This window comes from Panthera uncia (genome assembly GCF_023721935.1).
Source record: "Panthera uncia isolate 11264 chromosome C1 unlocalized genomic scaffold, Puncia_PCG_1.0 HiC_scaffold_4, whole genome shotgun sequence".
NCBI lineage: Eukaryota > Metazoa > Chordata > Mammalia > Carnivora > Felidae > Panthera > Panthera uncia.
This window is the reverse complement of record NW_026057585.1, coordinates 43,848,937-43,876,928: the sequence shown is the minus strand read 5'-3', so window position 1 is coordinate 43,876,928 and position 27,992 is coordinate 43,848,937. Positions and strand designations below refer to the sequence as shown.

Genomic DNA, 27,992 nt, shown 5'->3' with positions numbered 1-27,992 from the left:
ACAAAAATCATAAATTTGTGGGTGTAAATCCATATTTCGAATATTCTTTTTGATAATATCAAAATATTTTGACAAATTTGTTTTCAAATATGATTAGATTGTCATTAATTTTGCCTGGAAATTTGGCCTACAAAAAGCTCAGATTTTTAGAAAGAAAAGTGCCAGCTCTGCCATTTTCCTTCCCTTCTTCTTATATTAATAACATACATATCATCTGTGATGGCTTCACAGGAGTCTTTTAAAGATAGCCTCCTAATTTTTTTAAGGATAAATTCAGATAAAATTAGATATTAAAATCTATAAATCTACTTAATTTAGCTCACATAGCTATAATGCATCATTATGTACTAATTGCTAAAAAAAAGTGAGGAGCAACTCTCAGCTTATCTACATTTGGAATTATAAGTATTTATTTATTAACTTTGGGTATTGTATGTGACACATGGCTCACTGATGTATGAGCTGAGAGCTGAGACCACCAATATAAATTTTCATGTTCAATATTAGTAAAATTTAATTATCTTTATTTACAAATAAAGATACATAGAATTTCTATATTTTTTTTACATATTAATTTCTTACTAGATACCTGTCATATATGCATCCCACTTTAAATGGAGCATACTTTGGGTAAATTCCTAGCGATGCTATTGCTGGGTCATAAGGTGGTTCTATTTTTAATTTTTTGAGGAAGCTTTACACTGTTTTCCAGAGTGGCTGCACCAATTTGCATTCCCACCAACAGTGCAAGAGGGTTCCCATTTCTCCACATCATTGCCAGCATCTATAGGCTTCTGATTTGTTCATTTTAGCCACTCTGACAGGCCTGAGGTGGTATCTCAGTATGGCTTTGATTTCTATTTCCCTGATGATGAGTGACCTAGACCATGGGGGAGGGAAAGGGGAAAAAAGTTACAAACAGAGAGGGAGGAAGGCAAACCATAAGAAACTCTTAAATACAGAGAACAAACTGGGGGTTGATGGGGGCTGGGGGAGAGGGGAAAGTGGGTGATGGCATTGAGGAGGGCACTTGTTGGGATGAGCACTGGGTATTGTATGGAAACCAATTTGACAATAAATTATATTTAAAAAAAAGAATGTGAAAAAAAAACCTGTATAAAATTCTCCAGTGCACAATAAATGAATATAAATATTTAAAAAAGAAATAAATAAAAATAAATGGGGCATACTTCTTTAAATGGTATCTAGGTTGTAGTCCTAAAATGAAACATAAGACTCTGGGGGAAATTTTGAGATTTCTACAGTTTCAAAGATCTTAAATAAGAATTTTAATGAACAAAACCATATTATACCATCTAATTAACCTCACATATATCTTTCCTTCACATAGGCAAACCACTTAAAATTTCTCAAGTGAAAGAAAAATAGCATTTTGATTACTCAACTTTTTAAAAAGCATTTTATGTGATGAAAGCAGGTGTTGAATGGTCATTTATTCCATCCTACAGATTTCTAGCAAGATCTCTTTCCAATCATTCAGAAGTCATTTAAATATTTATTACAAAGAGGAAGGGCATGGGAGGGGGGTATTTATTTCAACCTATGACAGTTTGGCTTACTAGACCTAGGTTCTTATTACCACAAAACAATGCCTGACAGAAAGCTCTGTGTTTTCTATTCATGGTGATCTATAGCCTGGAAACTGTTGAATCTTTTTTTTCCAATGTTTTTTTCTTCCATAACGTGTATTTGACTGCAAAATTGATATTTTTTTCAACTATCCTAAAATCCAGGTCACGAAGCATGTGTTTCATAGTTTCTGAATCCTTTACATAGATAAGATTTTATCCGCGTTAGTTCTATTCTTATTTTAGATTGGATTATTCCATGTTGTGGGGGCTGTCCTGTGCATTTGTAAGACGTTTAGCAGTTTTCCTGGCCTCTAGCCTCTAGCTGCTGGTAGCCACTGCACTCATCCCCAGTGTGACACCAAAAATGTCTGCAGACATTGCCCCTGGGGGACAAAATCACCCTCTGTTGAAAACCATTAATTTAGAGGACAAAATTAATTGATATTTTAAAAAAAAATTTTTTTATTGTCTATTCGTTTTTGGGAGACAGAGAGAGACAGAGCTCGAGCAGGGGAAGGACAGAGAGAGAGGGAGACACAGAATCCGAATCAAGCTTCAGGCTCTGAGCTGTCAGCACAGAGTCCATAGCGGGGCTTGAACTCACTGACCGAGATCATGACCTGAGCTGAAGTTGGATGCTTAACTGACTGAGACACGCAGGTGCCCTGATATTTCTTTAAATCCAAGTTACATTTTAATTGAATAGTTTCTTGATTAAAGAGAGCATTTTCTCCTGATGGGAATTGGCCAAGATAATAATAATAAATTTCTTTGGAAAAAAAAGAAACAAAATTCATACCCACAAAAAAAAGAATCTTATTTTTTGCATACTTAACTAAACTTTATAGTTAGTTGCAAGTTTTAAACACTGTTTAATACTTGACTCTTACTTTAAGGAACCAGAAAACATTTATACCCACAAATGAGAGTAAACATTAATTCTTATATTTATATTTCTTCTTAATAATCCAATATATCTCATAATCTCTAAATGAACATATTCTCAATAAAACATTGATAGGATATTAACTGAAGACACTAACACATGCTTCAATTCTTATATTAGCACTATTTCCTGGAGAATCTTCCCTGACCCCTTCCAAGTCTGGATTAGGTGCCCTTCTAATGTACTCTTGTAAGCACCCTGTACCTTATCATATTGTGAACAATTCTGTATTTCATTTCTTGGTTATTTCTCTACATCTTCCTCTAGTTTAGGAGTCACAATCTTACATGCTTGCAGGAATGATGCAGGTAACGTAAATGAATTAAGATGATAGTGATATGACAAAGTTAAATGGAACTAACACTCAATGTTTCTGAGACACAAGAAGTGGTGGAGACTTTGGAAAATTAGAGAATTTATGCTCCATGTAAAGGGAGTAGTAATTTATCTCCAGCTAATCATTGCCAACTAGGAATGTAAGCCCAGTATTGCCTCAAATTTCAGAGAATCAGAAATTATATGAAGCTTCCTGATATGCAATTTCCATTCTTTCAAATTTTTAGTTGTGTTATGCAGGCCAAACCATATATATCCCTCCCCTCTGCACCCCCCCACCACCTGACTTGTGGCCTGTTTGTAATCTCTGGTAAAATTATGAGCACCACCAAGGCAGAGACCGGATCTAAATTGCTTATCATTGTAATCTAAATACTTAGAAAAATTCCTGGTGTATATTCATCAATAAATACATGTTGCATAAATAAATTAGTAAGTTATAATTCTATGGTGACTAGGAAAAAGAAAAGCACTCCAAAGGAGGAAGAATTATGTTGACATTGGACAAAATATGGTTCTATTTTGGCCATTATAAGTGGAAATTAGGAAATTGTCATATATCTCTTTAAGGGATATATTAGTGAATTTGTGGGAATAGAAAGTGCAAAAATGGATTGGAAATAAATGGAGTTGGGAAAATGTAGGCAATGAATATTGATTGTTCTTTCAAAAGGCAAAAGACTGGGCAGTATCTTGAGGAATGCCAGAATCACAGAAAGATTTCTACAATAGAATGTTTTTGATCTTTTTAAAGTTTTGTTCCTTTGGATAAACATCAACACTCTCCTTTTCAAAAATAAATAAGCATTAAACAAATTTAAAAGAAAAAACAAAGGGAGGGTGCCTGGGTGGCTCAGTCGGGTAAACATCCAACTTCAGCTCAGGTCATGATCTTACATTACAGTTGGTGAGTTTGAGCCCTGGTATGGGCTCTGTGCTGACAGTTCAGAGCCTGGAGCCTGCTTCAGATTCTGTGTCTCCCTCTCTCTCTGCCCCTCCCCTGCTCGTGCTCTGTCTCTTTCCCTTTCAAAAATAAATATACACTTAAATTTTTTTTAAAAATCGACATTCACTGCCTGTTTAGATTTTTTTTAATTTAAAATAATTAAAATATAAGTGAAAACAAATTAAAGAAATTATAATATTCAATTTGCTTTTTCAAACAGCATGTATTTGCATTCTCCCAAATTCCCAGAGATTTTGATTAGCTCCTCCCTATTAAATCATCACTATATTATTTAAAAAGAGAACAAGTGTATTCAAAAGCCAACTGGAGGAAGCCCATAGGAAGTCATTATAGAAAACAGATGTGGAAGGGTCAGCAGAGGTGATGAGAAAAAAATAGGTCAAAAGCAAATTTGGAGACATTACCTTTAGTACAGGTACTCAATCTAAGAGTGGGTTCCTTCTCTTTTTTTCTTTTTTATTTCAAAATTTCAAGCAAAGTCAAGTGCTTCTGCCACACTGATACCTTTAATAAGTGATATCTTTTGTGAAGATAAATTCAGAATTATTTCAACAAGAGGCATGTAGGTGTGAACTTTCATGAACAGTTATTTTTATACTGATTAATGGATCCTTTCACTGAAGCTGTCTATGACGCATGAGGCAGCTCTAGTCCATTAAACTTTAATGCTTGGAACTAAATATATTTCATACTGAAGCTCTGCATAGTCCCTTGCCCTAAAGTAAACCTTAATATTCTTTGAAGTCTACAAAACTTCTTTATTAATTTTTTCCCTACTAACACAAACAGGCTATAATAATTACTGGGCTGGCTAAATTGTGTTGATACAAAAAAAATACTTAAATAAGCACATTATTAAAATATTTATTTCTATACCCCTGTTTTCACACCCAGAAACCCAGTCTTCTTTCCAAACCCAGTTCAGGTCTTCCTTGTAACTTGATGTGACATTTCAGGGACTATCTGAATATTTGCATTGGGTAGGGTGTTACAGAAAACAATTTAGCCTAACTTACATCTTACAGGTGAAGAAATTGAGATATTTCATGATTAAATATATTTAGAAATAGAGTGGACTATGATGTAAGGTGAATGTTCTCAAAGGTCAGTCTTTGAGGTGATACGTTTAATATTAATATATAAACTTGTAAACATCTTGACTTTATAGACATTCATGTATACATTATACAATTTGATCCTGTTACAATGCTATAAGATAGATACAGCAGATATTAGATTCCCTTTTTACAGGTGAAGAGCACTTGGTCAGGGCTTATACATGAAAGGCAAAAAATTGAGAGTAGATTAGTTGGGGGTGGAGGGTAACATGTCATATTGAGAAAAGCATACTATTTAAAATCAGAAGATTAAGTTCAAATCCCAGTTCAGCTTTGATTTAAATGTACATTAAATAAACATATTTTATGGTATGGTGTGCCAGTTGAGTTCTTGAAAACCAGGCTCTGAAAGGGATTTTGGAGTGGAAGAGATTTATTTGGAAGTGACACCTGTGAAAAGGAAAGGAAGGTAGTAAAATTAGTCTGGGTAAGATAGTAGAGTTAGACTTGTTGAAATCTTTGCCACCCCAATGGGAACCTCAGAGCAAAAATTGCCTATTAGAGGAGTATCACTAGAGTGGCTAGGTCCTTCTACCATCAGCTTTCTCAGTCCATGACTGGGGCCACCTTGGAAAGATAGTGATCTTCTTGGCTCTACTGCTACAGTGGATCCTGAAAGAGCTAGCTAAGGGAGGCTTTCAGCTAACCACACTACCAGTACACTCTTCTTGAAGGGAGATCTGAGTGGCATATTTCTGCATCTGCCATGCAAGGGGAAATATCCATGATTCTATAATAAATGAAAAAGGGAGATTACTTACCTCTATATGTAGTATGAGCTCAATTGTATACATATTAATAATAAAGATTATGTGTCAAGCATTATGCGAAAATGCATTACATTTTTTTATTGAGTCCTCACAACTCTATGAGATTGATATTATGATCTCCACTGAATAGAAAAACACTCCATAACCTACGAATTTAGGGGACCATGTCCCAAATGTAGGAAGTAGCTGTCAGTATGCAAACACAAGTTTACTTTGTTGTGATATTCTTTGCTCTATTTAGTTTCGTGAAGGTTTGTACCTAGGGAAAGAATGGAAGGAAATAAACACATAAATGATAATAGTGATTATATGGTAGTACTACAGGTTATAAATTGTTATTTATTCCTTTACTTTCTACATTTTCTATTATGACATGTTCTAGTTATCTGTTGAGGCATAACAAATTACCCCAACCTTAGTCCTCTAATACAACAATCATTTAATTATTCTCATGGATTCTCAGTTCATAAATTCAGACAAAACCCAGGAGGGATGGCTTGATTCTTCTCCACTGTATTTAGGGCCTCAGCTGAGAAGACATAAATGACTGGTGTGCTCCATCAACCAGGGAATTGGAAACCTTTGAAGGCCTCACATATCTGGTTGTGCCTGGACTAGAATGACTAAGTCTGGCTTTAACTAGGTCATTTGATTGGAAAGACTTTATGTGATATGTAGCTTCTCTATCTATGTGGCCTGGGACCTAGTATAGCCTGACTGCTTCAAATTAGTAAGACTTCTTGCATGGTAACTAACAGCTTCAAGAGCAAGTTTTCCAGAAAATAAGGAGGAAGGAATGTGGCTTTTTATGACCTAGACTTGGAGGTCATAGTTTACTTCTACCACACTCTTTTGGTCACAACCCACCCAGATTCAAGGGGAAGGGCCACAAATTTCACATCTATACGGGAAGATCATAAATTAATGTGTGCCGTGTTTTAAAACTTGCAGAACACATATTTCCAAATCAGAAGAAAGTAAATTTTAGACATTAAAATTCCCAGTTTAGTTTTTATTCTGAAATAGGATTGGCAAAACAAAACAAAACAAAACAAATGTGTGTGTGTGTGTGTGTGTGTGTGTGTGTATTTAACTTATGTAATTTGGTGGTAGAGAATCTGAGCTCTCTAACACTAATGGTTACTTATTTTTGGCTTTATCCATAGTAACAATCACAAAGCTAACAACAGGCAAGATATTAGATGCTGTGTTAGAGTTTTATGCATAATACGAAGTTGGAGTTGCTACCATTACAAAAAGCTTTCACCCATTTACTTAAATCTTTGTAGATCTATTGTATCCTGAATCCTATTTTTTCAAGGATTTCCTGGACAGATTTTTTTGTCCAAGCCTTACTCTACCACATGTGGATTTTATTTTTCTTAAAAATAAATATTGTATACATTAATGCATTACAGAGGCTTATTTGCCCCACACTTCAGAAAGCTTCTGTGTTCCACTGAGTAATAATGATGTAAATTTGGCTAGACAGTGCATAGAGGAAAACCTGTCCATTCTCCAGAAGACTATTCCCTATCCAAGGCTTAAGGGTCATTCTTTTAAAAAATTTGCCATTAGATACTTGTTATGTATCATAGAGCAAGCAATTAATAAGATAAGCTTTATCATATTTAAAATTTACCTAATATTATTATTTTTATGAATTGTTTTTCTGGGAGCTGTGTACCATATTGCTGAATTTTAAAATTCTTCCATTACAACTTAAGACTTCTGTAGAGGAGGATAGAAATATTTGGGACTTGTCACTTAAATGCAACAAAATACAGCAAAAATCACCCTCTCTTCGATATTGGAACAAAGGAAAGATCGGCACCATGGATCATCAAACATGCAGCATGGAATTTGAAGTCAAACAGGCTCAAATTTGTACCTAGCTCCAACACTTACAAACTAAGTTTCTACAATTACTTCAAATTCTTTGAGTCTGATTTTTATCAGGTATAGTAGGGATAGTTCTATTTTTCTCATAGGTAACTTGTGAAACTTGAAAGAGATTATGTCAAAACATTTTACATGGTACTTAATCATAGTAAGCAAATTTTAAGTAGGAATGAATGTTTTGTTACATTCTCTTTAGCACAGCTTGGAAAGAGAAAACTTCTATTTTTATCGCATTTGGTAAAAAAAAAAAAATTTAGATCAATCAGAGATCAACTTAAGAAATCCAACCAAGATATGAAAGGATAATTTAGTACTTTGAACTGACTCAACATTTGACTGTTCTGGAGAAATCATGACAGGGCACCTGGGCTCAGTCATTAAGCATCTGACTTTGGCTCAAGTCATGATCTCACAGTTCGTGAGTTTGAGTCCCACATCGAGTGATCTCAAGCCCTGCTCCGGGTGAGCCCTATTTCTCTCTCTCTCTCTCTCTCTCGCTCCCCTCCCTCCCTCCCTCTCTTTCTCTCTCTGTCTGCCACTCACTCACTTTAACCCTCTCTCTCAGAAAAAAAAAAAAAAAAAAAAAATCATGACATACTTTCTCTTACATTCCACAAATTTCGGCTAAATAAGAAAAAATATATAAGAATAGTTGAGATTGGGGTGCCTGGGTGGCTCAGTCGGTTGAGCGTCTGACTTCAGCTCAGGTCATGATCTTACAGTTTGTGGGTTCGAGACCCGCGTGGGACTTGGTGCTGACAGCTCGGAGCCTGGAGCCTGCTTTGGATTCTGTCTCCCTCTCTCTCTGCCCCTCCCCCACTCATGCTCTGTCTCTGTCTCTCAAAAATAAATAAAAATGTTAAAAATTTTTTTAAAAAACTTTAAAATATTAGTTGAGATTACTAGAATCTGCCTGATAAATATTTTATATATTCCATTTTTTACATATAATTATTTTAATATAGTCTAGTACAGTGCTTGTCAAAAGGTAGATATTCATTAACACATATTTGTCAAGTTAAAGAGTATCCATCTTTCTACTGATTTGTACGAGTTCTTCATATATTAGATACACAAACCACTTGTAAATTTTACATATTACAGATGTTTCTCTAATTTTTAATTTATCTTATTGTATTTTTAATTGCTTTATTTGCCTAAATTTATCATATTTTTCCTCTACTTTAAAAAATGATTTTGTGCTTAAAAAGACCTCCACTTCCTGCATTGCCTACCCATCTGCAGAGAAAAACATTCTAATTTTCCATTTACCTCAGAGACTACTCCTGTCTTTAGCCTCACCATTTAAAATTAAAAGTTATTGATGAAGTTGGAATTAATTCCCATGATTTTTTTTGTTGTTATTCCTGGAGAAAGCAGAACTCATAGACATTTCCTGTTTCCAGTACTGCTTTAGAGTTTTCCTATGTTTTATTACTTTGATTATTTCAGTGGGTAACTAATGAATCAGAGGAAATGAAGTTGTGGGGAGGAGGCAAGGGGAAAGGAGAAACAGAAGTTAGATGATGGAGTCAAATCACTTGCTTATTTGGAAGCTTTCACTGAGGACCAAACTGAGCTCCAGTCTTCTATGTCCAATGGTGATAAGTTTATTGAGTTATTATTTTTCCAGGTACCTTTTAAGTACTTTAAATGTATTATCACATCAGTTGTGAATGCACAGTTTGTATGTGTATCACATCAGGAGATGCAGTTAATGTCCCCTTTATTGAAAACCAACGAACTTCATGTGAAGAGGTTATGTAACTTGCCCCAAATGACACAGTCATTGGCAGAGCTGGGATTCTAACTAGGGAGGTAATTCTAGTACCCACAGTCTTAACCTTATGTTTTAAGTGTCTCAAACTTAACATGTGACAAATTAAACATTTTATTTCTCCCCCAAACTACTTCTTCCTAATTCTTCCCTAGCTCATGTCATTCTATTAGCTATTGCACTTGGGAAAAATTCGAACACCAAATACCCTGGTCTGCAAGACTCTATGAGATCATGTGGCTTTGACCTCATCTTGAACATTATTTTCCTTTCTTGTTTTTTTTTTAAGCCTTCTCTTCAACACTGGCCTTCAAACACACTAAGTTTATTTCCATCTTAAGAAATTATATGTTTCACACTAGCTGCTCCCTGGCCTTTAGTGGCCATCCTTGAAATTGTGGCTTGGATTTCTCCTTTTTGGTATTTACTACATATCTCAAGTGCACATTTACCTCAATGAAGCTTTCCCTGATTACTCAGTTTAGAGTAGCCCCTTTATCATTTGCCTGTTTTCCCTCCTAGTCATTGGTACTGTATCATTCCATACATTACTTTTTACGTGTTATCTCTCTACTCTTACATACACACAGTAAAAATATAAGCTTCATGAAGGCAGAAATTTAACTGTCTTACTGCAGTGTCTCCACTGCTCATAACAGTGTTTCACATACTATATATGCTCAATAAATATTTGTTAAGTATATGAAAAGTGTATTGAAAAGGAGAATAATGTCATAAAAACTGTGTGTAAGAATATTTGGTAGCAATATGGAAAATGGGCTGCAGTGGGAAAAGGCTTCATCAAGGAGACTAGTTAGAAGGTTGTAAAATGGAGGGTGATGTTAGAAATGAGAAGAAATATAGGAAGTACTAGTAAGTTAAAACCAGAGGAATTCTGAAACTGATTGAGTGGAAGAGATTTAAAGTCATTTGGAGTAAGAAAATGTCATTAACATGAATAAGAAATACTAGAAGATGACAGATAACACTGGGAAAATTATGAATGGTATTTATAAGAGCAATTTTGAATTTTTAATTTGAGATGCTATTGATAGGCAGGGTGCATAGAATTTGGACTTAGAAGATCTGGACTAAAGATAAAGTTATCTGGTTGTGTAAGAATTACCAAAGGTGGCATTTGGAATGAGAAAGTAGCTTGGGCCTAAACTCACTTTTTGGAGGCAGACAGAAATAAAGAAGAGGCAAAGAGAAAGAAATCAGGAATATATGGTTTTAAGACAGCAAAAGAGGTAAGGATTTTAAGAAAAAAGAGATAATCTGACTATAGAGAGGAGATGGAGGATTGACATTGGGTTTGGTGAACAAAGTTACCTTCTGAAACTTGAGGAGGTGATTCAGGACCATGGTGAGTCCTTATGTCTGAGGTGGAAGAAACTAGCATAGTGATTTCTCTTGATAATATAAGGCAAGGACAAAGGGAGAACCGATGGTGTGAGAAAGAGCAGAATTCAATGTGTAAGGAGTATAGTGAACTCAGTTGGGATTATGTAAGATTTGTGTATACATGGCTAGGGATTACTAAAGAAATGAGATCGGAGCTGTCAACAGTGAGCAGCAATAACTTTATTCAGAAGCTTGGAAAATGAAGCAAGGATAGAGATAACTGTAAGAATAAGCTTCAGTGGAATAAATTTGTTTTGTTCTGTTTGTTTTGTTTAAAAGAATGGAGAAGAGGAACCTGGGTGGCTCAGTCAATTGAACGTCTGACTCTTGATTTCAGCTCAGGTCATGATCTCACAGTTCCTGAGATGGAGCCCTGTGTCGGGCTCTGTGCTGACAGCACCGAGCCTGCTTGGGATTCTGTCTCTCCCTCTCTCTCTGCTCCTCCCCTGCTCACTCATGTGGGATTCTACCCCTCTTTCTCTCTCAAAATAAATAAACATTAAAAATAATAAAGAATGAAAAAAAATAATAAAGAATGGAGAAAACTTAAGTCTCTATTCTGAACAAAGGGAGTCAATGGAACAGTAAAGAAACACAAAATCTTTAACTTACTTAGTAGAACAGATGTACAGAGTAGAGAATTTTGAAACTATAACATTAATTTTGCTATTTGGAATTCTTTACCAAAGTTTTTTCACTTTTTTATAATTTCTCCTAGACCTTCAGTTATGTATAACAGGATTAAGAAATCAAACTTTTTTTTTTAATGGGAGGATTTTCTTAACCAACAGTATTTGAAATAATACTTTCATGCATAAATGCAGTGGCCTATCCCATGAAGACTTGACTTTCTTGCCACAGAGTATGTTTGAGATGTTGGTGGGTCAAATATTATACAGAAGTTGTGGTTTGAATTCTTGCTTTGAGTGAGAAATAATCTTCTCACTCAAAAGAAAGAAACATGAAGACCTTTCTTTGCATTCCCTTCCAGCTGTGGGGTTTTATGAATATATGACCCTCCATATCACTCTTTTGAATGTTCTGACTTATAAAATAAGGTATAAAATAATAACTTTTCATAGGGTAATTTTAGAAAATATTTTTTTTATTTTTATTGTTTTATTAACCATCTTTGAAGTCTTATCATATACCAGGTTTAAATAAGTTAATGCATCTGAAAGGTTAATTACATAATAAAAATTCAATGAATGTAAATTGCTATTAATATTGTGAAAAAGTTCCTTGTCTCTCCAAAGACAGAAATACAGTGCAAATAATAGTATGAGGAAAGTAAGGACCCCTTTTGCCATTGCATAAATTATTCTAACTTAAAGGCCTAAATACTACTTCAAACATTTTCACTGTTAAAATAAGTGAAGTTAAGAAAGACACTACTGATTGATTATATGTAGGCCCATGACACTATGTGTCATTAATTATGTATAGGTGCTATGACACATATGCAGAGAAGAAACAATTACTGATTACCATGAAATAATCCCCTGCAGTCAGTCCAATATCACAGTTGCTGGAGAAGCACATTTGTTGGAGTGACCTACACGTAAGATTGAGTTGAGTTTTCAAGAACCTCACCATAGGTAGTGTCCTTTCTATCTTTCATGGTCCAATGATAGAGGATTGATTGTAACTGAATAGCCCTGTCATTTGGTCCTACATTTCAACCATCTCAGAGTTGCTCTCTGCTGTCTCGTGTGCTCTTATGCCAGAAATCACACTTAGGTTTTCTTTGAGCACCTGAACTGGCTGACAGTTAGGGATCAATATATCCTGTTGCACAGTGTCCAAACCTGCTATTAGTAGAAAAGTAACACTAAAGATGTGTTTCCTTACAGGACAGTGCAGAATTGATCACTTCCCTGCTTCACAGTGGAGCTGACATACAGCAGGTTGGGTATGGTGGCCTCACTGCCCTACATATTGCTACAATTGCTGGTCACCTGGAGGTAAGTCTCACCTTGATCACCTGTAACAAACCTGACTCTTTTAATTCTTGTTCTTAACTGTTTTTAAAGGCTGGCTTTTAGGAGCTGGTTTATTTTTTAGCTACTGAACACATCATTTATTTGGAGGGTCAAGTTAAGCTATATAAATGTTCTTTTGATAGTCAATTCAGTCTGTTTTGTAACAATGTAATCAAACACCAATTAATATAAAGATGGCTGGGTACACACAGGCTATATAGCAGTGATTAAGAGCATAGGTTTCAGGGACAAAAAAAAAAGAGCAGAGATGTTGGAGTCAGGCAGTTCATTTTCCATCACTTGCTGTGTTTTCCTCAAGCAAGTTACTGTACGTGATGATATCTCTGTTTTCTTCATTTATAAAATAGAAATAGTAATAGGCCTATTGTAATTATTAGATTAGACAATCCATATAAAGCACTTTTCAGATTGCTTCAGTAAATACTCAGTAAAAGATCATTCATTCATTCACTTATGTATTAGTTGATTTATTAAGCATCAGTTGTGCTGTAGATACTGTTCTAGCTCCGAGGTGAGAGTAGCAGGAAAGACAGGCAAGATTCCATTTTCTTAGAATTTAGTTGTAGAAAATGAGACAGGCAATAAAAGAAAGAAAACATATAACGTCACTAGTGAGTACTAGAAAAATAATAAAACAAAGTAAAATGAAAACAGAGTGGAGAAATGGGCACCATTTAAAATAAAGTATATGGTAAAACTGTATATAAAATATATATGATAGCACATGCAAAGACCCTGTGGCAGAAAAGACTCAGGTGTGTCTGAGTGATATGAGTGAGCCAAAGTTGTTTATGTGGTATGAGCTAGAGATAGAGTGATGGAGATTGAGATCAGGTGGATGCTTACAAACCAGATCACAAAGTATTTTAAAGCTCATGGGAAGGATTCTGAGTCATGTCTTAGATTTAATTGTTGAAATATTGATTTCATACATACAAAGCACTTTCATTTGTATTACTTATTTAATTCACTGACAAATTCTCATGAAACAATTTTTAGCAACAGTGCCATTTGATAGATATAAAGATATAAAACCACTACTCTTGTATAGTAATTGTCTTTACATATTGCAAATCCACTGAAAAAAAAGAGCCATGTCTGGAATCCTGGTCATTTTTCTCAAAATTTCACACTCTATTAGTTATGGTAACCATGGTACCTTTATTATTAAACAGTTATCTATTTCTCCCTTTTAGTCACATTGCAAGTTAAATTGTATTTGCCTTGCTAACACACTCACGCACACACACACACACACACACACACGCCAACTGTGAACAAATAGAGCTGCATATCATATAAAATACATAAAACTTATGAAGTTGGTGTAATCTACTTCCCTTAAGAGTGTCACTTTAAGGGGCTCTTACACTCGATAAATATTGACATATTTCATCGAGAGAAAAATCGTTTCCTTCGTGCTTACATTTCCACCCTTACTATATCTTATTTCCCCCCAAAATAAATCTTTTGGTGAGATTCACTGTAATTATAAGTGAATCTGTGTTATTTATGAGTAAGGAAATTTTATTAGAATCACCTAAATAACTTTTCCAAAAAAGAAACCGACTGAGGCCAGTAATAAAGTAAATGGAAGGTAAACTTTAAGGAGTCTGGGTTTCCACCAGACTCCTTAAACATCCCTGTTTTATGGGATAGACATTAAGTTCCAGTGAGATACATCCAGCCTCTTAATGCCGGGAAAATGGCAGAATATGTTTTGCAAAACAAAATCCTTTTTGTCTAGTGCTGAGCTGATTACATTTGTCAGGGATAGAATTACAACAGGGTCAAAAGCAAGGTGGTTAAGAGCCTGGTCTCTTCTTCTTCTACTGAAATATCTATTTTCTTACTTATGTAAATCATAGTGTAGAATGAAATATAATTCTACTAGCCTTAGGGAAAACTTTACCAGAATAATTCCAAATATGTCTCTAGTCTTGTCTTGCATTTCTTTATGGGTTCTCCAACTTCATTAGCTGTTGTATAAGATTTTGTGATTTTTGTAGACAATTACTGATGGTACATAAAGCAGGTGTATATTCATTAACCTTTATTCTCTTTTTATCTAATAGATGAATTAAGTTACAGGTCGGATAATAAAACAAAATGGTATTTAAAAACCTATAAGTTTCATATTCAAAATACAAAATTTTTCTCTGAATTATGTTTTCAAAGCTATTAATTGCAATAAATACTTACTATTAATGTATTTTCTTCCCTACTCATATTCATTCATTTAATAAATATTTTTAGCCTCTACTTTTTCTATAGCATAGCGTTAGAATATGGGAATGATAGAAGAAAACATGTATGACATACTTTTTCCTTCTAAAGGTATTATAGTGTAGCTGGACACACAAAATGAATACACAGGAAGGGGCACCTGGGTGGCTCAGTAGGTTAAGCATCTGACTCTTGCTCTCTGCTCAGGTCATGATTTCACAGGTCATGGGTTCGCGAGCTTTGCATCAGGTTCTGCATTGGCAGCATGGAGCCTACTTGGGATTCTCTCTCTCTCCCTCTCTCTCTGCCCCTCCCCACTTGTGCTCATGCATGTGCTCCCTCTCTCTCTCTCTCTCTCAAGATAAACAAATAAACATTAAAAAATGAATCTACAGGAAGAATTATATAAACAATTCAAAAGTAAAATTGTAAGGAAGGAAGGAAGGGGAAAGAGTCAAAGATCAGAGTGAGTTTGATAATTAGAAACAATTAGAAATGTGATAATTGCATAGCAAAGAATGACAACACAAAATGAGAAGTGTTACATGTTCACTGGGAATAGAAATCAATGTAGACTGAAAGATTTGGGGAAGGATTTATGAGAGGGGTTTTGAAGTTGGGCTGAACTTTAAGGAGTGGTAAGAACTTGACAGAAAAAAAAGAGGAATCATATCCAGAAACTGTAAGAAGAATGAGCTGAACACACTTAGGAGAGTGTGAATGTAATGACAAACAGGTTGTGAAAAGTCCCTTTGGATGTTAGGAATGGACAAGACTAAGGAAACTGAGCATAAAAGTCCAAGGAGTTTCATTCAACTTAGTAAGCATATATTGTAGTTTATGATGTACAACACACATGACTAGATGAATAAGGAGATAAATAAAACAAATAAATCCCTGCTCTTTTTTTTTTTTTTTTAATTTTTTTTTTTCAACGTTTTTTTTTATTTATTTTTGGGACAGAGAGAGACAGAGCATGAACGGGGGAGGGGCAGAGAGAGAGGGAGACACAGAATCGGAAACAGGCTCCAGGCTCCGAGCCATCAGCCCAGAGCCTGACGCGGGGCTCGAACTCACGGACCGCGAGATCGTGACCTGGCTGAAGTCGGACGCTTAACCGACTGCGCCACCCAGGCGCCCCAAATCCCTGCTCTTTAAAGACATTTACAGCCAGTAGGATTTTTTTCTAATAGGAAATAAGGAGCCATTGGGACTTTTTGAGCAAGAGAATGATTGGAGTTTTGATAAGTAATGTATTGAAGAGGATTTCTCTGAACAAAGAATTTACTATGGATTCCAGAGTGATGATATGATGATTAAACAGAGAGAGATAAAAGATTGGGTAAAGGAATCAATTTGGAGGAGAACTCAATTAGTCCCAACATGTTGATCTGATGACATCCAAAGTTTCAAGTGGAAATGTTCCTTAATCATTTAGAAATATACAACTAGCATTCAATGGAGAAGTTGGGGTTTAATGTAAGGTTTTGAAAATTATATGTGAAGAGATGATATTTTAAACCATAATAGCTGAAAGTTGTAAATTGGGTCTAATAGATAGCCAGGACTGAGCCTATCTATAGAGACTTGAGGACTTGCTGCCCCATTGAGGGACAAAGATGCATTGGTCACAGTGGAATGAAGAAAACAAGGTTATTGTACTATCACAGTAATTAGGACTATGGAGTCTTTCAGTAAAGGATCCTGGGTATCAAATGGTGTAGAAAGTGCAATGAGAACAATGGGATAAAATACATATAGCTCTACTTATTATACCAAAAATTTAGATGCTTATTTCACTCCTGTTTTTCACTCTTGGTTAGCAGAGATGGTAGCAGTGGATCAGTGGGAGTTCCCTTTCATTAGTAGCCACTTTCTTTCATTGCCCACCTGTCTCTGTGCAACAATAAGTGATGCTAAGTCTGACAGCCCTCTTTGTCTACACATATCAAATTCAGAACCTCCATTAGTGTCTCAAGTGTGTTTGTCCTCCCATAATTGTGAATTCTATTAAACAATTTTACAATAAAATTTACATTGACTAGGCAGCTGTCTCCTTCAATAATAGAAGAGAACATGTGCTGTGGATTCCTGGACATGCTGATTGCAATTTGAGAACTCAGATTTAGATTTACTGTGCTTTGAAAAACAGGCAAATACTAGTTATCCTGGGTCTCACTACTTCTCCCTGACCTATCCATCTATCAATACATGTACATATGCTGCTTTACGCAAGGCCTAAGATCCTTTCAGCAATTTACAAAAATGAACTAAACCCTCTTCTCCCCTTTAAATCCAAGGGGCACATGAGTCATATGTTCTCTCAACCATGAGAAATGAAAAATATTAGCTAACATTTGTTAGTGCTTTGGTATTCACATGCATTTGTCATTTGGCTCTCCTGTTAGATAGTTACCATTAGATTTAGTTTATTAATAAGAAAACTGAGGATTAGAGTAGTTCAGTGGCTTCCACAGAGCCATTCAGGCAATGAATAAATGAGATGAGTAGGACCCACACCTGATTATCTATTTCAAATCTGTAGTCTTGTGTATAGAAGGACAATTATTCCCTTTTGACTCTTGCCTGTGTTGCTAAAACAGACTTACACCCATAAGACACAAAAAATATATTCATAAAATAAAGCATAAACTGAATATCTTACTATTTAAGGCCCAGATGTTGCTACATATACAAATAAATCAATATTAAATTAATTCAAGAATAGCTTTATATGGCACTTAGAATATGGGCACCAGAACCCATGGAGGTATAATGCATATGTGTGAGAATACAACACACACATACACCACACATACACACACATATCCCCCAAGTGTAAAACACTTTATACTTAGTCAAATAATTCTTTTAAAAGCTGTTACACTGTGATACTTCATACAGTAGTTTCTAAAGTTATCAAGAGACAAATCAATTATCTGTAGCTGTAGACAGCTGTTTGAATAGCAAATAGAAAAGCATGTCTGGGATGACACAATATGTAATGTATAGGGGTTGGGGAGTGTTTTATTTGTCACAGAAAGTCACAGTTTCATATACACTTTGTGCAGGTGAGAGTATTATTTTTGTAGTTGAATTTATTGTATCCTACCTTATCCTTTCTTCAGATTGTAAACACTTCTCCAAACACTGCTTCAGAAAGCCTTCCTAGTTATTTTGGAATTTATTTCTGATTTCAAGGAAATGCAATTGATGTTGTTCCAGTTCATTCTTAACTAAATCATCTGAATGTTTCAGGAGAGAGTTTTGTTTACCAAGAAGCTTCTAACTCTCTCTAAGTTATTTCTTTTAAAATGGCTTTAGTTTTCTTCCCAAAGGCACAAACAAGTGAATGCTTGGAATTATAAAATGTGCTCTCTCTCTTTCTCTGCCTCTCTCTCTCTCTTAAAGAGATAATGTACTCAGGAGTAGTATAACTAAAAAGTATTAGACCTGTCTACAGTCTTATGAATAGGCAATCGTCCCTTATGAACTTCATTCGGAATTAGAAAAAACAGAACCCTATGTCATTTCACAGTGTGCAACACCATTACCTTGTCTCTGATGTCTCCCCAAATTTTGCAAGCAGAGAAACAAATATTACATGAAGATCATGAGCTACTACAATTCAGGTACAAAAAGCATAGATAGCAAGGGCCAAATATACCAGTTAATGCACATTATTATAAATGATTGTTTAAACATCACCTAGTGAATGCCATTAATGATTGATAGGTATTCTAATTACCATTCGTTGGCATTAACTTTAAAGTTGGTCTGAATAGTCATTTGCAGTTCTGTGATGCCAAAGTTTAATATACCTTCCTATCAAATGGCTAAGTCTGAAACTAAATATTTATTATACAAATAATCTTTAAAAACTGAGACCTGATTTAGGAACAGTACATCTCCTGTGGCCTTCAAAAGTGGTTTTCTCAGAAGTCAAAACCAGAAGTTCTATGTCCTAATTGCTGAATGTGCTACAGAGCATACTGTTTATTAAAGGCAAGGAGACAGTCTCCTACTGTCTAGGTTTTTGGTCTAGAGACTGAGACAAGATCATAGACCATGCATCATAGTCAGTAATCTTATGGTTTCAGAAGAGGTACCTTGTGTATGTATCAATTGTAATATTGATACAAGAGGGCATTAGCTTGAGTGTCATTTTTTTTGAGGGGGGGGCATTTGAGTCTTTGCCAAAGGTTCTATTAGCTATCATTAAACATTAAGTATTGCTTTTGGGGTAAGGTAAAAGAGCATAAGCAGGAAAAGCTTTATAGGCTAATAAAAATGTAAATGAACTATTCATCAGCCTGCTACCATGGAAAATGATGAAAGAAACATTACCTGAGAAATTAGATTCATAGATAATTGCTAATCAAATCAACCTGAATAAGAAATCCCTTTGTAACCATTCAGCATTTTGTGTGAATTTACCTCTCTATGCCAACCCTTCTGTGCACTGAATTTGATTCCAATACCCTAGGTCCTCCATACATTTTTAAAAAGATAGATATAGAGATAACATATATATATGTTATGCAGTATGTCATATGTTATGCAATGTGTCAGCTAGGCAGAAGTAATTTCTGTGCTAGGTATCTGTGACAGTTGATAAGAAACAGCTGTATATTTTGATGCATGTGCATTTAACCTTCTTTTTCAATGCCATACTCCCTACCAGGAATTTGAATGCTGAGTTATGAATCAAAGCTTCTATAGCTTGCTTAAGTCACAGCCCCAGAGTTTCAGAGCTTCTAAGCTCCCTGTGTCCTAAGCAGGCAGGAAATTACTACTCTTCTCCCCCTCAATTAGGAATACATTGGAAGACCAATATTTTCTATCTGATCTTTAAATACAGTAGTAAAGTAGATGGTGAGTACTACCTACTTTCTCTCAGGGATGATTCATTCTGGGATAGTATTTAGGGAGTAGAGGACTTTAAGTATTTTATCTTTTCTGAACATTGTGTGAGTTATTCTCCCTATGGCTGCCTTTTGTGGATCTCAAAAGAACCTTTAGAAAGTTGCTGAGGTTGGACGAGTGAGAGTGAGAGGCTAGAGTCCCCATGAGTGACTCTCAACAGTTGCGCTCTGTCACAGCATCTCTCTTCTGAGGTGTCCCTCAAAGACACTCAGCACCTCTGCCTCTTATCCCTTATTCTTGCACAACTGAATATCAGACCAATATAGCTATTATAAAGCAGGGAACTGTTAAGGAAATCACACAAAGCTTTCTAGAGTTACTCTGAGATGTAATTCAAGTACAACCACTTGGAGCATCTTTAACCTTGATGCCCTTTTACTTTGTTCTGTGCCCTGAAGTAGGCTACTAGCTCCCTTAGTTCTGGGATGAGCTGTCTCATAATTACTGCAGATTCCCACACCTGAGAAAGATCCTACCAGGAGTTGAAGAATCATTTTCATAATACTTCCCTGAAAGGTATTCATCAAGCTATCCAGGAAACTTGGGGGGAAATTCCAAATTAAATAAGACAAAAGCAATGGATGCAAATCTTTTGTCTAGAACTATCAAAGACATTACTGGTAGTGATCAATATGTTGCCTCATTCTGTCATTCATACTGTCATTATCTTACTCTTTATTCACAGTGTCATTATCTTCCTGGACTTCCTGCAATAGTATTCTGACTTATAAGGCCTGTCTTCCAATCTTTTACAGTCCTATTTTATCCTAAATACTCCTGAAATTTTGCCAGGTTCTCTAACATGTGGCTTTGATTGAGTCATTCCTCTGACCAAGAGACTTGCTTATCCCAAAACACACCCAGCAGGGATTAAGTGATAGTGATCTAATTCTCCTACCTTTTCAGCCATGGGTTTTCATACTTTTCATTTTGCAGCCCATGCTCTAAATTCAGTGAACTGCTATGCATTTATATTCCCTATGCTTTTTATTACACTATAGTCTCTTTATAGTTTGCCTCTCCCACCCATCCTCAAAGTTCAGCTAAAATGCCACTTTCATTAAACTGCTGGATTCCTTTAGCTTGAGGTGTTTCCATGTTTCTAACCATGGTACTTTTTCTATACCTTTCTCATAGTATTTAACACTGCCTGTTTTATAAACATGGTTATATTTTACTATTTTATTATATAGTTTTCTTGAGCATAGGAACTGCATGTTAAAATCTCTATATAGCTCTCACAGATTCTAGTATGGTGCTTTTGCATATACTAGTTTTTATTTTTTTTTTAACTTAGAGCATTTCTTTTTTTTTATTTCTTTTTAAACTTTTTATTTATTTATTCATTTAAGTAATCTCTACAGCCAACGTGGGGCTAGAACTCGTGACCCCAAGATCAAGAGTAGCATGCTCTTACAACTGAGCCAGCCAGGTGCCCTGAATATAGTAGGTTTTTAATAAATGTTTGTTGAATGACTAAATTAATGATTATGCAAGTGTTTTACAAATCACACAGAATGAGGAAAATGATTTCTCTTCTCCATAAATGCACAAGAGATTATAATGATATCTTTAATAAGGAAAGTAGCTTACAAAATCACAAGCAATTTTCATAAATAGCTTCATACAAATTACTCTTAAAAAATCTATAAAATGAAGTAAGGGGGAACCTGGATGGTTCAGTCAGTTGAGCATCCGGCTTCGGCTCAGGTCATGATCCCACAGTTTGTGGGTTCGAGCCCCGTGTCGGGCTCTGTGCTGACAGCTCAGAGCCCGGAGCCTTCTTCCAATTCTGTGTCTCCCTCTCTCTCTGCCCCTCCCCTGCTCTCACTCTGTCTGTCTCTCAAAAATAAATAAATGTTAAAAAAAAATTTAAATGAAGTATATAGCCTATACAAACAAAAATAATGATCAAGTTTTGTTTTTAAAATTTTCTCTTTGCCCATTCAATATCTTTTTTTAAAGTTTTTATTTATTTTACATATTAATGTTATATGTGTTAATATTATTTTCTTTATTAAGTTAAAATTTAAAAATAGTAAAATACACTTTCATTTAAGCTAGAACTCTCTTTTTCTTCTCTTAATATCTATTGGTGGAATTCTGTATGTTCTTATTTTTTTTCAAGTTTTTATTTCAATTCCAGTAAATTTTTATTTAAATTCCAGTTAGTTAACATACAGTGTTAGTTTCAGGTATACAACTTAGTGATTCAACGCTTCCATACAGCACCCAGGTCTCATGACAAGTGCACTCCTATTTAAAACATAATGGAGGAATTTGGACTTAATCTATTAAGTTTGATCTAACAAAAAAAGTAACAGAGTTTAAGTTTATTCTACTCCACAAAAAACAAGCCCAACATACCCATTAGGGAGCATGGTTAGTCTTTGAGATCTGCATGTCTCTCTCTGTGACTTGGCCGAAATTTCCTAATCTCCATTCTAATCAGTACTGTTGTCTCCAATCTCACATGTGAATTGTGCTTTCTGACATAAAATCAGTTACTGACTCACAGCAGCCTCAGCACTGATAGCTTGTGATCCATTTATGAACTGTCAAGATAAATAAAGATCTTCAGATTATTTATATCTGCTTTTTTTCCCCAGTAAACTTGTACTTAGAGAATTACTATATATCTAATCCCTCTCCAACTTGATTTTATGTCTTTTAGCTTAATTGGTTGCCAAACTGAATATACAACTTTCACATTGATGATGCAAGAAGAGTGGAAATGTGTTGTTCCAATAAGGAACGTGAATTGGTTTAGATGTTGGCACTCCCATCAACAAGTGTGATAACATAAATCCTTGAAATCCAGTCAATAAATTCTGGAACTGTAATATTTTATAGCAAAAGCCTTGGAAATTTTTTTAGCACTTCCTTCTTTTTGGCGAGTAACCAAGTCTAAACCCTCATTGGAACTTCTGGAATTGTTGAGATTGTGTCTAATATAGATAGCCAAATCTTTTAAATCAGAGTTTAAATAAAATTTGTAATTGAACAAAACCCAGTACCAGTATATGAATAATAAATTTATTTTTGTTGTACTGCTGTCAAAATTATGATGAAAACTCTCTGTGTTTTGGGCCTTAATATTGTGTGTGTGTTATGATCCAGCAAACTGACTTCTAGAAATTTATTTTATGGAAATCATAAGAGATTAGATCGTAAGGGTGCTCATGTAAAATAAATAAGAAAAACAATCTAAATGCCAAGAAACAAATATTGATTGAATCAAGATGATACATGGGTACAGGGGGATACTATGCAGTCATTAAACATGGACTTGCACAAGTGTATACAGTTACAAGATGTAAGGTAGTGGTCCTGTTTTATTCTTTTGCACGTAGCTGTCCAGTTTTTCCAAAATCATTTATTGAAGAGATTGTCTTTTCCCCATTGTATATTCTTCCCTCCCTTGTCATAGATTAATTGACCATATATTTACAGTTTTTTCTGGGTTCTCTATCTTATTCCAGAGATCTATATGTCTGTTTTTGTGCCAGTAGCATACTGTTTTGATTACTCTAGCTTTGTGGTATGTTTTGAAATCAGAAAGCATGATATGTCCAGCCTTATTCTCTCTCAAGATTGTTTTGGTTGTTTGGGATCTTTTGTGGTTCCATACAGATTTCAGAATATTTTGTTTTAGTTCTGAGAAAAATGTTGTTGGTATTTTCATAAAGATTTTATTAAATCCATAGATCACTTTGGGCAGTATGGATAATATCCTTATCCATGAACACAGAATATCTTTTTGTTTATTTGTGTCATCTTCAATTTCTTTCATTAGTGTCTTATAGTTTTCAAAATACAAGTCCTTTTACCTCCTTGGTTAAATTTATTCCTAGGTATTTTATTCTTTTTGATGTGATTGTAAATGGGATTATTTTCTTAATTTCTTTTTCTGATAGCTTGTTAGGATGTAGGAAAGCAACTGATTTCTCTATGTTAATTTTGGGTCCTGTGACTTTACTAAATTTGTTTATTTGTTCTAACAGTTTTTGATGGAGTCTATACTGTTTCCTACATATAGTATCATGTCATCTGCAAATAGTGACTTTTATTTCTTCCTTTCCAGTTTGGATGCCTTTTATATCTTTATCTTGCCTAATTGCTCTGGGTAGGACTTGTAATACTATTTTGAAAGAAAGTGGCATTCTTACCTTGTTTCTGATTTTAGAAGAAAAGTTTTCAGCTTTTCATTATTGACTATGATGTTAGGTGTGGATTTGTCATATATGGCCTATTTTATGTTGAGGTATGTTCCCTCCATAGTGAGTTTCTTGAGAGTTTTTATCATACATAGATGTTGGGTTTTGTCAGATGATTTTTCAACATCTGTTGAAATGATCATATGATTTCGATCTTTCTTTTTGTTAGTGTGGTATATCACATTGATTGATTTGCAGATGTTAAGCAATTTTTGCATCCCAGAATAAATCCCACTTGATTATGGTATATGACCCTTTTAATGTATTGTTGAATTTGGTTTGCTATTTCGTTGAGCATTTTTCTATGTTCATCAGGGATATGGGCCCATAATTTTGTGGTGTCTTTGTCTGGTTTGTTATCAGGGCAATGCTGGCCTCATAAAGCATTCCATCCTCTTTAATTGGAATACTTTAAGATGGATAGGTTCTAACTGCTCTTACCTATCTTATCTTCAAATGTATTTGAGTTACTTTTCCTACTTTTTAAAGAATTTCTTTTAAATTTCTTAAGATGGATACATGGCTTAGCTCATTAATTTTTAGCCTTTTTTCTTAATCACTTACAAGTCTATATATTTTAAACTTCTACTTTGGCTATATTGTCCAAGTTTTGATGTATCATATTTTGTTGATATTAATTTCAAACTACTTTCTTATTCCAGCGTGAATTCTTTTTTGACCCACAAGTTATTTAGAAGTAGGCTTCCAACTTTATAAATTTGGTATTTTTTATTTACCTTTTTCTTAATGATTTTTAAGTTAATTTACACTGTGGTCAGAGAACTATGTCATTGTTTCCCAGTATTTGAAATGTGTTGAGGGTGCCTGGGTGGCTCAGTCAGTTGTGTCCAACTCTTAATTTCTGCTCAGACTGTGATCTCTCAGTTGGTGGCATCAAGCCCTGTGTTAGGCTCCGTGCTGACAGTGCAGAGTCTGCTTGGGATTCTCTCTCTTTCTCTCTCTCTCTCCCACCCCTCTTGAGTGCATGCACTCACTGTCTCTCTCAAAATAAATAAATAAATAAACCTCAAAAAAGAAAAGAAATATGTTGAGTGTTGGTATATGGGCCAGTATATGGTCAATTTTGTGAAAGTTCTATGTGTTCCTGAAATGCATATGCACTCTGCCATCGTTTGTTAATGTGTGTTGTAAGAGCCAATTAGGTCAAATGTTTATGTCCTTCATATTTTTTATGTATTTTGTGGGTTTCTTGTTTGTTTGTTTTGGCTTATGCTTTCAACTCTGTGTTAAAAATTCTCTACTGTAGATCTGTTTCTTTGTTTTAATTCTGTACATTTTTCCTAATTTATTTTGATACTGTGTTACTAGATATGCACAAATTTAACATGATTATAGTTTCCTGGGAGAATCAATCCTTTCATTACAACAAATTAACCTTCTTTATCTCCAGCAATGCTTTAATTTACCCAAGAAGTCTAATTTTTCTCATATAAATACAGCAATATATACCTCTCTTGCTTAGAATTTATTGGGCATATCTTTTTCTATCCTTTTACTATAAACCTATATAAACCTCTTACTTTACAGGTGTCTCTTATACATAGCATATAATTGGATTTTATTTTATCCTACCCATAAATTCATTATTTTAATTAATCCATTTGCATTGTATAGAGTTAAATCTACCAACATATTTTGAACTTCCACTTGTTTCATCTTGCTTTTTTTAAAAAATTAAATGTCTGTATATGGATGGCCTATTTCTAGACACTTTATTCTATCCTATTGTTCTGTTTGTTTGCTGCATGTGAAAATCACTCAACTTTCATTGCTGAAGCTTTATAACAAATTTTGATATCCAGGGGTATAAATGTGATAATCTTTTTATAATTATTTTTAAAATTTTCTTTGCCATTTTTGGCCTTTTACATCCATTATAAATTTTATTTTATTTTCTTAAAGTTTTTATTTATTTTGAGAGAGAGAGAGAGAGAGAGAGAAAGAGAAGGAAAGAGAGAGAGAATCCCCAGCAGGCTCCACACTGTCCACACAGAACCCAATGTAGGGCTCAAACTCATGAACTGATAGATCATGACCTGTACTGAAGCCAAGTGTCAGACACTTAACCAACTGAGCCACCCAGGTGCCCTACATCCATTATAAATTTTAAAATCAGATTGTCCATTTGTGTGATATTACAGCTATGGGTCCTTTTTTTTTGTCATTTATTTACTTTAATATTTATACTTCAATATTTACCTATATTCAAAATATACTTAACCCCTCTAATACCCCTCCAAAAGCCACATTCTATTACCACATCATGCTCAAATTCCAGGATCTCCTCAAGTAAATCAGGTTCAAGTGTGGATGAGAATTCTTAAGTTTGGTGCTTCTACTATGGTTTATCTCAACTGGAATTCCTGTGGAATAGCAACAGGTTGTTTGCCTCCCACACACCCAGCATACAGTGGTAAGTAGGCATAGATAATCACAATAGACATATCTATTCAGAGTAGAAGATGGACACACACAGCAGATAACCTCATATTGTTGTCATAGAGACTCAAACATCATAGTATGGTCAGATAGTACAAATAATAATGAATGATTGTAATGAGATGTGAGGGCTCTTGGTCATTTATACAGTTTTGAAGAACATTTTTAGGTAATAAATGGTAATGTATGTGTATGTTGCATTTAAATATAAATGCACAACTGCTGTTTGATTATTATAATTTTCATCATGCTATATATTCTAATTTCTTGATCATTCAGCTTTGGGAGTTAAATCATGTAAAGTTTTAGAGATAGCATGTATCTGGAATAGATTAGGTCCTAGGTATTCAGCGAAATCTTCCCCTACTGTACTTTTCTCTCCTTTTAAATCTTCAAATCATATTATAGTTTTGCACTTATCAAGTTTGGGCAATGAAAACTGAGGCTCTTCTCCCTTCTACTACATAGAACATGCTTCCCTGTATCTTACAGGGGGACACATGAAGGAATAATATTAAGATCAGCAAAATAGTAGATATCTCTTGGTTAATAAAATTCTATAAAATATTTTAGATGTTTTAATTTTAATTCTGAAGGAATGAGAAAGTGTCCATCTTCGCTTATAAAAGAACATCAGTATCTCTTCTAAAAGTGCCATAAATAAGACAGAAACTGGCAGATTTATTGTTGATCTATGTTTAATTTAAATTTGTTTTTAGAATATAGGAAAAGTGGTGAAAGGAAACTGACAGCTTTGAATAGATATATGGTCTAAAACTCTGTACTACATCACTCATTTTAAATTAAGACTTGATATTATTCTTTCTGAAATATATCAGATGTGGAAAGACACAGAGTGTGGTCCTCTGAAAAACGGGAGAGAGGGGGAGAAAAGCAGAAATAAAGTACCTCTTAAATTATTGATTTTGTGAAATATATCAAATTACTTGTCATCATAAATGTGGCAGCCTATAACTTGAAGTGTGTTGACCAGTGATGACCTTAATGTGTTTGGATGCTTACTGGCTTTTGCACCTTTATGGCAGAGCATTAAAGTATATTTTATGTTTAGATAATTTATCAATGTATAGGTGTGTAATCCTATTTATCTTGCTATTTTATCAGCTTGCTAGTGTGAGGCCAATATTTTAATAAGCTATGTATCAAATAAGTAGACTTTAGCAATTTGAAAGACATTTTTGATACAGTAGATTTCTATACTAATAGTATGTCATTGGCCAAACTATTGGGAAGTAAATTATAGCACAGATTAAGCTCCCTCTCTATGAAAATAACTTTTATTGAGTGTTTTCAATATGCCAGTTGTTTTCTAAGCACTTTACATTAT

General features: G+C 34.6%; 1 protein-coding gene across 1 annotated transcript in view; it reads left to right on the top strand.

The window, feature by feature from the left end:
• Positions 1 to 27,992, top strand: part of TNNI3K (TNNI3 interacting kinase) — a 290,841-nt gene that overhangs the window by 22,665 nt on the left and 240,184 nt on the right. Inside the window, exon 6 of the mRNA XM_049617009.1 lies at positions 12,666 to 12,776. Coding sequence (XP_049472966.1) covers positions 12,666 to 12,776 — 111 coding nt within the window. The remainder of the gene's footprint in view (positions 1 to 12,665; positions 12,777 to 27,992) is intronic.